Source organism: Danio rerio, chromosome 7 (genome assembly GCF_052040795.2).
Source record: "Danio rerio strain M-AB ecotype USA chromosome 7, GRCz13ab, whole genome shotgun sequence".
Lineage (NCBI taxonomy): Eukaryota > Metazoa > Chordata > Actinopteri > Cypriniformes > Danionidae > Danio > Danio rerio.
The window spans coordinates 4,661,843-4,674,471 of NC_141027.1; the positions used below are offsets into that span (position 1 = coordinate 4,661,843).

At 39.1% G+C, this 12,629-nt stretch overlaps 2 protein-coding genes across 3 annotated transcripts in view; both read left to right on the forward strand.

Moving 5' to 3' along the window:
* Positions 1-12,629, forward strand: part of si:ch211-272h9.3 — a 151,163-nt gene that overhangs the window by 102,158 nt on the left and 36,376 nt on the right.
* LOC147842954 (C-type mannose receptor 2) lies at positions 3,010-7,311 on the forward strand. 2 transcript variants are annotated; one of them, XM_087260429.1, is made up of 5 exons: positions 3,010-4,249; positions 4,397-4,435; positions 4,528-4,881; positions 5,236-5,586; positions 5,742-7,311. In XM_087260429.1, exons 2-5 carry the CDS (start codon positions 4,399-4,401, stop codon positions 6,101-6,103), a joined length of 1,104 nt encoding a protein of 367 aa, XP_087116555.1. In that variant the 5' UTR covers positions 3,010-4,249; positions 4,397-4,398; the 3' UTR covers positions 6,104-7,311. The 2 variants fall into 2 exon arrangements, with proteins under 2 accessions (XP_087116555.1, XP_087116556.1); XM_087260430.1 differs by lacking the exon at positions 3,010-4,249 and having other exon boundaries at positions 4,347-4,435.

The following is a 12,629-nucleotide window of genomic DNA, read 5'->3' on the forward strand; positions in this document are numbered from 1 at the left end:
GAACCGAAGAGAATATTCAATCATAATCTAAATTAATGTGAATGGAAACAAAATACCCTTCTCAATGTTTTATAATTGGAGTCAGATAAAACGAGGATAAATATATTAATATTCTAAACCACCTCATACTAAAATTGGAGTCAGATATGAGTTAAGTTTAATATAGATCAACATTGTGCACTGGAAAGACCGAACATGCAGTGAACCTTCATCCACCAGTGGATACCGTCATTGGACCAACTGGGTGGACCCTACAGTAACACTTTATTTTGATGGTCCATTTGAGTATTAGTAGACTATCTGCTTAAGGAAAGCTAGGAAACGAGTTGTTCAGTTTGTCTCGATTATGCATCAACTGCCCTGGACTTTACCTTGTCCACCAGAGCAGCTCACTCACATCCCAGAATGTTTAAGTTTTAATACGGTGTATCTTGAGGCTCTATATTCATGTTTGGTGTCATTAAAAATGTCTCTGTGTGATTGGTAAAGTGGTCTTAATTTCACTGTAATATTTCACAATTTGCCCTATATCTAGAGGGAAATTTATAATATAGTGCATTTATCATGTATGGCAAATCGCTTCACAACCATGAGGAGTTGCGGGCCTCTCCAGACCAACACCAGTGTGCAGCATCCACTCGCATATCATATGAGAAGCACTTCTCACAAAACAGATGCTTTACACACATAAGTATTTGTGAGTAAATGTTTATTACTAACTTTTTTATGAACAGGATTTGATGGTAACTACAGATCAATGACAGTGCAAAATAGCCTACTGTAACGCCTGTAATAATATTAAATAAATAAATGAACATATATGAACACATACAGACCCTTACAGTATCCCATATGTTACCAACTACAGAAAAACTACACGCAGCATACATTTCGTCCTTAATTAGGTTCAACACAACACAAAATATAGCCTACAGTCAGTGGAAACCTCTCATCTGTGTCTGTAATCTTCAGCAGCACGTGTAGCCTCTATTAGAGAGTCATTCCATCATTCCCAGTTCATAATAGTCCAAAAGGTGATGATAAAAAATTAAAACAAGGCAGTTTGTTCACATTTGCTGAAGAAATAGGGTGCTGCTTTTTTCCTGGCTTCTCCCTCGTGCTTCACTCTCATGTTTATCAGTGTCTAACAGGATCATGTTTTAAAAGCACATGAATAATCAAGCGCTCGTTATTATCATCAGCTCATGAAGTTTGTTATTTAAGATAAAGACGCGCGGCGAGCGCAGGCAAGAAAGCGAAACCACTTGCTCCTCAGACTGGCTCGTAAAAAAATACGAGGCACAGGGTAGATTCTGCTCTACTCCATGGCTTTGTGGCTGTTCATCAGGACGACAACAGGATTTGTTTGAGCTCAGATCGACCATGGCTCGTTATTATATGTATATATAATTTCGCTGTAATATCTTGCTGTGTATTTCAAACATGGCGGCTATTTTGTTTTCATTGTGGCTTGTTGCGTAAGCGAATGACATATCTCTGTAAACCAATAACATTCAGCTGCACATCTAGCTCCGCCTATTGGTACCGTTTCTCGTGTTTGGTACCCTTTCGAAAGGGTGCCGAAAAAGTGGTTTGGATCGGTTCGGTACGGAACCGTATCATACCACTCAGTGGAAATGGGCCATTACTGGAGTGAAAAGTGAGTTACCATAACATTCTATAGGCCTATGTAAAATAAAAAGCATATGTTGTGCTTAGTGCCATCATCTTGAGCATATAGAGCGATTAGAAAAATGATAGACTACATGACAAGGTTATTTATTTTTGTTGTTAAGTGAAACATTCATGTTTATTGAGTTTATATAAAGGAAAGTGGTAAGCCTGATTTATACTTCTGCGTCAAGTGACCGGCGTGACCCACGGCGCATGCAACGCGCGTGGCTGTGCATTAATACTTCTGCGCGCTGTCTCTGTTGGTCTGCATTAACACTTCCGAAACGCTTGTTGGCAGTGAGGTGTAAATGTTCCTCTGTGTCGAGTTTCTTCACTGCTGTTTTGCTTTTCCTGAACACTTCCGGGTTGTACAAGTGGCTCAAACTCGCACATTTTGAGGCAGGAACTGGCGGACGTGCAACAACTTTAACTATGATGTAAACACAAAACAAAACTTTCCACCCGAAGCTCCTTCACGGGACTCCACACTTGTAAACAATCGCTTGCGCCATTCTTGCGGCTCTCGGTCCCGCCCAGACTCGTCAGCGCTACCAAGCCGACCAATCACAGAGCTTACACTACGCTTCGTTGCGACGTGTAGTTACATTTTTTGAGAGGTGCACGTCAGCGACGGCCACGGCGAAGGGCTATGCGTCAGCGCCGTAGCATACACCGGCGTTTGACGCAGAAGTATAAATCAGCCTTAACTCATACAGAAACACTGCAGGTAAAGTTAGACAATGATGTTCTGTTGTTTAGGCTGCTGTTGTTTGTGCAGGTCAAAATAAAACCCTCAAAGGATATTTTTAGGGGTCAAAGAAAGTTATTAAAGGTGCTTTTTTTTAAGCAAAAAAGTAAATTGAAACTATCATAATGTTTTGTTTATTTAGCCTACTTTGTAATATTAATAATTCCTTACATTTAAATAGCTTTTCTTGACACACAAAATGCTTTACACAATAAGGGGAATCTCTTCATCCACCACCAGTGTGCGCATCCACCTGGATGACGCGATGGCAGCCATATTGCACCAGACCGCACACCTCACACCAGCTGATTGGTAAAGAGGAGACGATGAAGCCAAATATAATATGGGGAGGGTTAGGAGGCCATGATGGACAGATGTCAGTTGGCAAATTTGGCAAGGATGCCGGGGTTAAACCCCTACTCTTTTTTTTAAGGACATCCTGGGATTTTTAGTGACCACAGAGAGTCAGGGCTCACCTGAAAGACGGCACTCACTGAGCAGTATAGAGTTCCCTTCACTATACTGGGGCATTAGAACCCACACAGACCGCAGGTAAAGCACCACCAGTTGGCTTTACTAACACCACTTCCAGCAGCAACCTAGCTTTCCCATGTGGTCTCCCATCCAGGTAGTGACTGAGCACAGCCCTGCTTAGCTTCAGTATGCCACCATGTAAGAGTTGCAGAGAGCTAGCTGCCGGCTTTTAGGCACAATTTTAAAAATATTTGTTTTATATTTTTTATAGTTTGTATATACGTTGCTGTTTTAGGAGAGGGATCCTGTGTGTTTTATAGCTTATATGTGGCAAGGGACTTATTATTATTATTTCAAGATAAAAGCGAAACACAACCCCGAAACCCCCCGTTACAAAAAAAGGGCTCCCTAAAGGCCACAGTATAGTTCAAACACTGAACAAAGCATCATAAAGTTAGACTTAAACAAAGAAAAAAGATAGCAAATTAAAATAAAACAGATCAAGCTTGATGGCTGGCAGTAAAGTCTCTCTCTGCTCAATGTCGGTCTATATTTCGTCACCTTAGAATTATAAGGTTCTATTTGACATTTTTGTCAAGTTGAGTTATTGACATATTTGTTATTAAATGACATCTTATTTTCATTATGGGATGTTTTTTATAAGTTGTTTACATTTTTAAGACTTTTTATTTAAAAAAGAAAGGTTACACAAATATTGTTTGCTATATAGAGTGCAAAAACTTTGAAGCTCAATATCTCAAAATCATTCAGAATGCAGATAGAACCTTTAAAATCCAAGGTGACGATACCCACTTTGCAATAGCACAACTTGCCGCAGGTGCGCAGAGCCGAACCTACCAGACTCCAGGAAACAAACAGTGAGTGACGTCATGACACAAACAAGCAGGAAGCCGTAACAAGGTTTACTGACACTAACTGACAGATGCCAGTATACAAATAAGAGGAAAGAAATGGACAAATAAACAAATATAGAGATCTAAAATATGAAACATGGGCTTTTAGTGTCATAAACAAATGATTTGATGTGCTGAATGAAGGATGAGAGCTAATGTGAAAGAATCACATAGTTGAGGTGGATTTATCTTGCGAAGCCACTATAGAAAGACTTCATTGTAAGAAATAGAAACTCGACTCTCGGCCACATTCAAATAAACTCACTTCAAAAGAATTACAGAAACAAGTGATCAACAGAGAGGACAACTATGCAAATACACCCGAATGTTTAGAGTAATAAACAAATGATGTGACGTGCTGAATGACGGATGAGAGCACCGAATAATCACACTGCAGACAGAAACATCAGACTGAGGACAGAAACACACCAGCTCTGAAGTAAGAACACACACATCTACATATTACACTTTAGATATTCTTCATTTATTGTGTACTCTGCATTTATCTTTCTCTTTTAACTGTTGCAATGTTTTACTCCAAATGGATCTAATTTTGTACATGTTTATCTGTGTGTTTCTTCCTCAGAAATGGCTCAATCTCTATATTTCCCTCTTCTCCTCATTGGTGAGTGTGTTTGTAGTTTTATTTATGGTTTATGGTTTCATTAGGTTTGACTCTGCTCTGAAAAGCATTAAAGCAAAGTGTCTCTTTCACAGCTCTCTGCTCCATATCTGAATGTGTTCAGCGTCAGTATCACTTTATAAATGAGAACAAGAACTGGACTGAAGCTCAGAGATACTGCAGAGAGAAATACACAGATCTGGCCACTGTTGACAACATGAATGACATGATCCAGCTGAACAATAGTGTGAAAATGAATTATGGAGTTGTCTGGATTGGTCTTCAGGGTACAAATGTTTATAATTGGCATTGGTCTTCCGGTGATCCTGCGCTCTTTCTGAACTTGGCATCTGCACAACCACACAGCGGTGATAATTGTGCTGTTATAAAAAATGGAAAGTGGTTTGTTGAGGCATGTAATGCCACTTGGACTTTCATCTGCTACAACAGTGAGTAAAATCCTTGACAACAAACTTTAATTTAACAAAAGATACTTTAAATAGAGTTTTAAATGTGATATTAGCTAACATTATAAAATATACTTTGCGAAACATAAATCTAATATTTTTTCAAGTCAAATCTGCTATAAATTTGGGGCAGATATTTCTTACAAACCCACTATTAACTGAACTGAAAAAAGAGATGCTGAATTATAGTCTTACAGCATAAAGTTTAAAGATTTAAAATAGTAATCATAGTAATATTGATAAAAAAAAAGTTGTTTTTAACATTTCACCACTGATTCAATTCACATCCAAAGCAGAAAAAGAATAAACTGATAAAATAAATGTATTTTCTTAAAGAGGGCAGAGGACTGGTGTTTGTCAATCAGAGGATGAAGTGGAGAGATGCTCAGAGTTACTGCAGACAGAATCACATTGATCTGGTCAGTGTGATGAACCAGAATGAGAATCAACAGCTGGAGAAGTTCATTAATGACAGTCAGACATTTGGATCTGATATCTGGATCGGCTTGTTCAGAGACATTTGGCAGTGGTCAGATCAGAGCAACTCCTCATTCAGATACTGGAAAACTGGTGCACCTCAAGCTCCAGATGATAAACGCTGTGCAGCAGTTGAACAGAACTTTCAGGGACAATGGGGTGACTACTTGTGTAGTGGTAAATGGGAATTTCCGTTTGTGTGTCATGAAGGTGAGCAGATCCTCAAACACACTCAATCCATCATCAGCTCCAGATCTCTTAAAGTTGACTCTACATGTCTGACATGACAAATTCCTCCACAGTGTTTGTTCTGCATGTTGTTGTTGATCAGTCTCTCTCTAGTTTCTGCTTTGTTTTGTGTCCAGATAAACTGATTGTGATCCAGCAGAATCTGTCGTGGTCTGAAGCTCTGAGATACTGCAGACAGCATCATGTGGATCTGGTCTCGGTTCAGTCAGTGGAGATGCAGTATAAGGTGATGAACGTGGTTAAACTGGCGTCTACTGAGGCGGTGTGGTTGGGTTTACGTCACTCCTGTGCTTTGGGCATCTGGTTCTGGGTGAGTGGACAGACCGTGTGCTATCAGTACTGGGCTCCAGGGAACGGCACATCAGAGGAGGACTGTGAACCCACAGTGAGATCTGGAGCAGTTCAGTCTGGAGGAAATCAGACCTGGATCAGCCGTCCTGAAATTGACCGACTCAACTTCATCTGCAGAAACTACTGAGAGTGAAGAAGTGAAGAAGATGCATTTTTTATCATTTGATTCTAAAGTTTTTTTTTTTTTTTTTTTTTTTTACATAATATAATCAACTTCAGTAGGCTTCAGTTATGCCTTGGGTTCACATCAAGTGTGAAGCATTGCTTACACAAATGTTCTGCACAAGTTGAGTTTTTTAAACTATTGCCAAAGAGGTGATAATCTTTGTATGTAATTTACCTGTATGGACACTTATTTTCAAACTAGTTGTGAACCCAGCATTAGAGTACAGTAGAGATTCTTGGTTTGAAGCACAGCGTTGTGGGGATTTGGCATCTTTGAGAAACTATAATGGTTTAAAGCAAAATTAGTTTAATTTTTAATGGTTTATCATTAGTGTAAACCTTCCATGAACCCATGTCTATTTAATTAGCATCTGACCTCTAATTAGTTTTAAACATTCGTAAACATTTTAATGACACATTTAGAAGGTAGAGTTGGTGTAGTTAAATACTTGACCTAATTAAGTTTTAAGTAAAATACATTAAATAGCACTTATTATTTTGGTGAACAGTTCATTCAAAGCGTTTGGGGTTTGTGGTGTTTTTATTATTTGTTAAGACATTTCAGTTTTATAAACTGTGGCAGATAATCATTTCAGACGTTAAGGCCTTATTCTGCTGTCTAAGTTTTGTGATGGGTCATTTATCATTTCCTTTGGATAAAAGCTTGTGATATGAGTAAATGTTATATAAACTAGCCTAAATCTATCAATGATTTTATTGGGAAATTATGGTTGATATGACTTTAAAATAGTATGTTAATCAGTATATATTTAATTTTAATGAATATGGGTTCTCTTAATTCTTGTGTTTTTACAGATCCTTGTATGATGGTTATGGGTAATTATTTTCTTCACCTATAGTTTCTTTTATTACTTCTATATATAAACAACTGGTTCACTGTGGATAGCTAAGCATTATGTACCTATGTGACATTAAATAATGGTTATTTAAAAAACCTAAAGTTGGTCATTGAGATATTTATAATTATTTTAAATGTACCACTTGGTTCTATTAGGTAAGTCTTCAGATTGGAGTTATTTTTTTGTTAATTATTTTGACCTTGCTCAGCCCTGAAGCTATTTTGTTTCGGCTTCTATGCTTTGGTTTTATGCAAATACAAACTTTCCCCCCTTTTCTCGCAATAAAAGAACCTTAAGGTCATTAAAATCATTACCTGTCAACTGTTTGTTTATTTATTTTCTTTAACTTGTTCAAACTCAGCCCTAGACATTTGGGGTCATAACACACCAATACCAGCTGAAATAAACACGTAAAACCAGCAACCTTATATTATTGCTGATTTCAGAATTGAATATCGTTAAATATATAATAATGAGGACAATCATTTTTGCTCACTTGATGCAGATGCATTAATAATGAGTTGATGAACATGCACAATTAAACATTTCTACATTTATTTATTAAAAAATGTTTACTGACATATTTTTAGAGTTAGTTTTGGATTTGAACTTTTTTTTGTATTTGTGTCAAAGCAAAGATGAATTCACTTTAATGAGAACAATGTAAGAATCAGCTCCTTGGTTTAAATCACATTTAAACTTTGGGGATTCGAATCTAAAGACTTGAACATGATTCACATAGAATTATTCAAAGCTAACACTTAACCTCTGTATTTGTCCAGCAAATAGAACGTTTAGTGTAAAGCAATCCTGTATTATATTATAACGTGGCCAACAATAACAATATAAATCAGTATCTAATTATTTAATGAGCAAGGTAGCAGTATCTGAAGCTGAGGCATTAACTTGTAAAGCACACAACACACCAACACGGAGCTTAAAATGAAACAAAAGTTTATTGCTACTCTATAACACAAAGTACTAATCTACATAAAACAAGCAAACGCACATACATACACACACGCACAAGCAGTTTGAGGAGAGTTATGACTGAGTGGATTCAACTTCTAGCATTTGCTGTTCTTAGCATTGCAACCTGAGAAAAAACATAAAACAGAGAATGTCGCTGTTCTTCACTACTTAAACATAATTCACACCAGTTTCAGCAATGAATAGAAACCTTGTTTGTGCTACTTGCATTCTGTTGGAATTTTGGTTTCCTCGACTGGTCCAAAGGGAAATCCCGGCGAAGCTGATTGGTCAGCGTAGCAACTTCAGTGACGTGCTGGAATTCCCTCGTCGGTGAAGAAGGGTTTCCTTAGTCGTTTGCTAGGGATACAGATGTTGGACGAGGCGACGTTCGAAATCCTTCCTGGGGTTTCTATGGTTATTATGGAGTTTTAGAGTTATGTGTTGACCCGATGGCTTGTTGTTGAAGCTGTTGCGCAAGCAGACTGGGGGTCTAGCCGGCAGCAAGTGATGGTCGCAGTTTGCTCCGTGATGTAACGAGGCGATGTAACGGCCACAGCACGAGAAGAGCGACGTTCGGGCAACAACGGCGGTGACGACTGGCAAAGACGACCGGCAAAAGACGACCGGCAAAAGACGACAAAGAAATTTCTTGTTCAAAGTTTTATAGGCTTTGGTATAGGCGGGGCCTACACATTGATTTGTCCAATCAGAGAAGCTGCGGGGTGGGGTCACCGCAATTCCGCCTTCTAGAAGGCCGGGTAATTTGTGTCGGTGCTGCTTTGATAGCATAGTTGTTAAAATAAAGTCTCTTAACATGGACACTTTTCGTAGTATGGTTTCTTCATATAAATCAATGCATTTGAAACTTTCCTAGCTTTCAATCAATACATGATGTATTTCACCAACTGTAACGGGGAGACTGACACAGAGGGATCCATTTTGCAGTTTTTATTAGACAGTTCAAACACAAACATCCAACACGCACTAAAGTGCAAACTCACATCAACAGCAGTCAATAAAGATCGTGGGGTTGGCGGCTGACAGACAGAGTGATTTACCAGGCATAGATCAGTGGCAGGCAGTGTGGTTCAGAGGCCTTATAACAGGCGTGGGTCGAGGGCAGGCAGCGTGGTTCAGAGTCCGTGTAACAAACGAGGGTCGAGGGCAGGCAGAACGCAACTCAGAGTCAGAAACAGTCCGGGGTAATGCACAGGAGATCAGGCAGGAAAGAACGCTCAGTAATGCTGGCCGGGGCTAAACAAGACTTCGCACTGGACTGTGGTTTGAGTATGGCTTATATAGGTAGCGTGGGTCATTACCGGGATTCAGATCAGGTATGTGCACAATCAGTCTATGTGGATGATGTAATGCTAGAAGTCCGGGGATGGCGGCCTCTGCTGGCCAGCGAGGGGAATGACTGGGACCGAGTCGGTGACACCAACATTCTGTAGATTTCATTTGTCACTGAGGGCTATAACTCAATAACTATCCATAACAGTTTTGTTAAACACATGGAACATGTACACACAAAAACCTACAGAAACATAAAGCAAACATACATTACTCAAATAAACGCAGTTTTACTGTAGGTCTTTTAAAATTTGGAAGCTTTTCTGATTGCTTCTGTGTCTGCCTGAGAATGTGTATTCCTTGCAGACGCCAAAGGAGGCGCGAACCAAAAGGCACTCTCAAAAACCCATTTGGGGGTGTTTTGAGTGTAGAGTATATTAGCACGCAGTTGCGATCGCGACTTGCAAGTCATCATGTGGATTGCCTTTTGTTGGGTGCTCGTGGATTGCTTTGAAAATGAAATCAAAGCTCAGACATGTAGGCACCAACCAATCTTTTAAGAATAATGTGGTCTGTGACTTGTTCGGATCTGGAACGATCCATTGACTCCCTACAATAATAACTGGCTGTTCATCCTTCAGTTTCCCATTAGAGATGTAAATGTTGTCCATTCTGAAAGTCAAAACCTGGTGTATATAAGCAAATGAATAATGAGGGTGTGCACACAAGGAAATGTATTCTAGTTTGATAAACAAACAAAAAAAAAAACACATTATTATTTACAAATCAAAAAATTATTATTAAGAACTGTCAGTCCATATGTTTTGTGAAATGGTGATGTTATTAGCTGATATCTTGACCCTAGCCAGTAAACAACATGCTTGTGTTCATGCTGCAGAGACTACTGAGCTTAATAGCTTTAATAAAGCAAATTCTTATTCTTCTTTGCTACATTAAGCAACATATAAATAGGCTTGGCCGAGAGCTGTAGCAATACAGCGAGGCTGAAGGCTCAAGTGTTAAAGAGCAAGGGTTATATACACACTGAACTCGAGTCTCACAGAGGAGCAGAAGCATAAAAGAAGTTGTAATGACAAAAAAATGAGAGAGGACCGGCCTGGAGTTTTTGATTTGCTTTCAGTTCAGTGGTAGTCATCATAAGTGATTGTCATTGTATGTTTGTTTTCTTTATTTACTCATTAAATTTTAAATAATCAAGTATTTTAAAGGTTTGTCGGTTGTCTGCCTTCTCATTCCTGATGGCAAGAAAGCCATCAGCTTCATTATTGTGTGATTCACACGTCACCACTGAGTTAAATTCAGATTAAGTTGACCAAATTCAGCATAGAAGAGAGCTCTCTGATCTGAGCCGGCTGTAATTTTGCTACATTTTGCAAATATTTGCAGATGATATTTATTATTAGATTATCAGTCATCCTTGCACGAGTAAATCCCTCCATGGTGAGTTACAATTAGTGTGATAATAATACTAAATGCTGATTTGTTTACACTTTGCACTCGTGCATCGGAAGTTGGATTGAGAAAACAGCTACTGCCCCCCACAGGTGAGGAAATACACATCACAGAACGCATACTCTCATTTTAGTCATCTATTTGGCATGTCAATGGGTAGCTTTTTGATCGAGACACCACACTGTGTCCAAACACAGTTGCGTCTAAACACGGAGAAACAAGACAAGGAGAACCGCTTCGTAATGTCACTGATACAGCTAACAAGACTCGGCAAACTGGATGAGTAAATGAGTGGCTACGTCCGAAACCGCCTACTACTCAGTAGGTACTGCATTTGAATGTAAACGTACTACTCGGCCATTAGAAAAGTGCGTTCTATACAGTATGAATGTGAAAAGTATGAATGGAATTCGGATGTACTACATCCGCCATTTTGTCATGGTCACGTGACCTACCTGCGTCAGTTGCGTCGCCTCACTTCCATTCATGAATTCTCTCAAGGGGCATTATGGGATAGCGCAGCTTGCTTGGGATGCACACTTCAAAATCTCGCCGGAAGTAGTAAGTCATCCGGGTACTTCTCGCCTACTGATTTTCAAATTCTATGAGTTCGGACATACTACTCGGCTCGCATACTGATTTTAGCGTACTATATAGTATGGAAGTATGCGTTTTTGGACGCAGCCAGTGTCTTATGTAGGGTGAGTAATCAGTCTCTGACAAGGCTCAGCTGGTGAGAATGCAATCAGTCTTGATGAGTGAACATGTGTGAGTGTGACCGGTGAGCATGTATGAATATAGTCCAGGGGAAAGCGGAAGTGTAGTCCTTAGTGTTCTTGCGAGAACCAGCGATCTCTGCAGAGCAATCACTGGTTATGTGACAACTAGATGTCTGGTGCTGCCTTGGTGTCCTCCAAGCTTTATTATTTTATTAAATCTAAGAATTATAACCAGAAAGACAGGAATGAATATAGTAAACTGGGAATGCAGGAAATACAGGTTGGGAAAATACAGAACACACAGAAAGAGCTCACAGCAAAAACAGTCTAACAAACAGAATGAAATTAAGGCTAACAAGGTAACAAAGTGATGGAGACAGATGTGCAGGTTTATGTGTAAGTTATCAGACTCTGCTAATGGTATAATGTCAAAACTGACATAAACTTAGTTCAATTAGTTTTTTTTCTATAATGTGGATCCACTGAAAAGTTCGGGTGTATATAAACATCTGATTTTGTGGATTATGTATGTCTTTTTTTATTTGTTCTTTCTTAGTTGGTTTTCGGTTAGATGTTTCACAAAATGGAACTATAATGTTGCTGTAAAATCCTAGATTTACTGTCCTCCATGAGAAAACACAGGTATAACTCTTAATTGTTAACTGTCTTAAACTTGTATTATTGTAACTTAGTAAGTATGTAAGTAATATAGGGGATTTCAAGAATTCACCCTTGGAGATATCCCAAGTCTCCCGGAAGCTCTGGGAGTGTCCTGCATAAGCATAGAGACTCCCGGATGCCTGCAAAGAAATGGTTATCTCACAGAAATTGCCCAACCCTCATGTAACCAGAGGAAGTAACACTGACAACAGGGGTGCGGATCCAAATGCAGGTTTATTAGAATAGTCAGGCAAGCAGTGGTCAATACAGGGACAAACAGCTGTATAAGGGCAATCCAGAGTTGTAGTCAAAATAACAGGCAGTAGGTCACAGGGCAGGCAGCAAACAGGATTAAACAAATAAACAAGGTGAGGATCGAAAACATGTTGTAGTGTCACTAAAACAGTAGACAAGACTCAGCAACAACTGTGTGTTTGAGAGGTGTTCTTATAGTCCAAGTAATCAGTATGTGAGCAGCTTCAGCTGTGGGAGTGTATTCAGTCAGGATGTAGAA

Excerpts from the sequence above, each read along its gene's own strand:
- LOC147842954 (XM_087260429.1), top strand. The coding sequence starts at position 4,399 with ATGGCTCAATCTCTATATTTCCCTCTTCTCCTCATTG. Across the intron at positions 4,436-4,527 it reads TTTCCCTCTTCTCCTCATTG|CTCTCTGCTCCATATCTGAA; the intron begins GTGAGTGTGTTT and ends TCTCTTTCACAG. Across the intron at positions 4,882-5,235 it reads GACTTTCATCTGCTACAACA|AGGGCAGAGGACTGGTGTTT; the intron begins GTGAGTAAAATC and ends ATTTTCTTAAAG.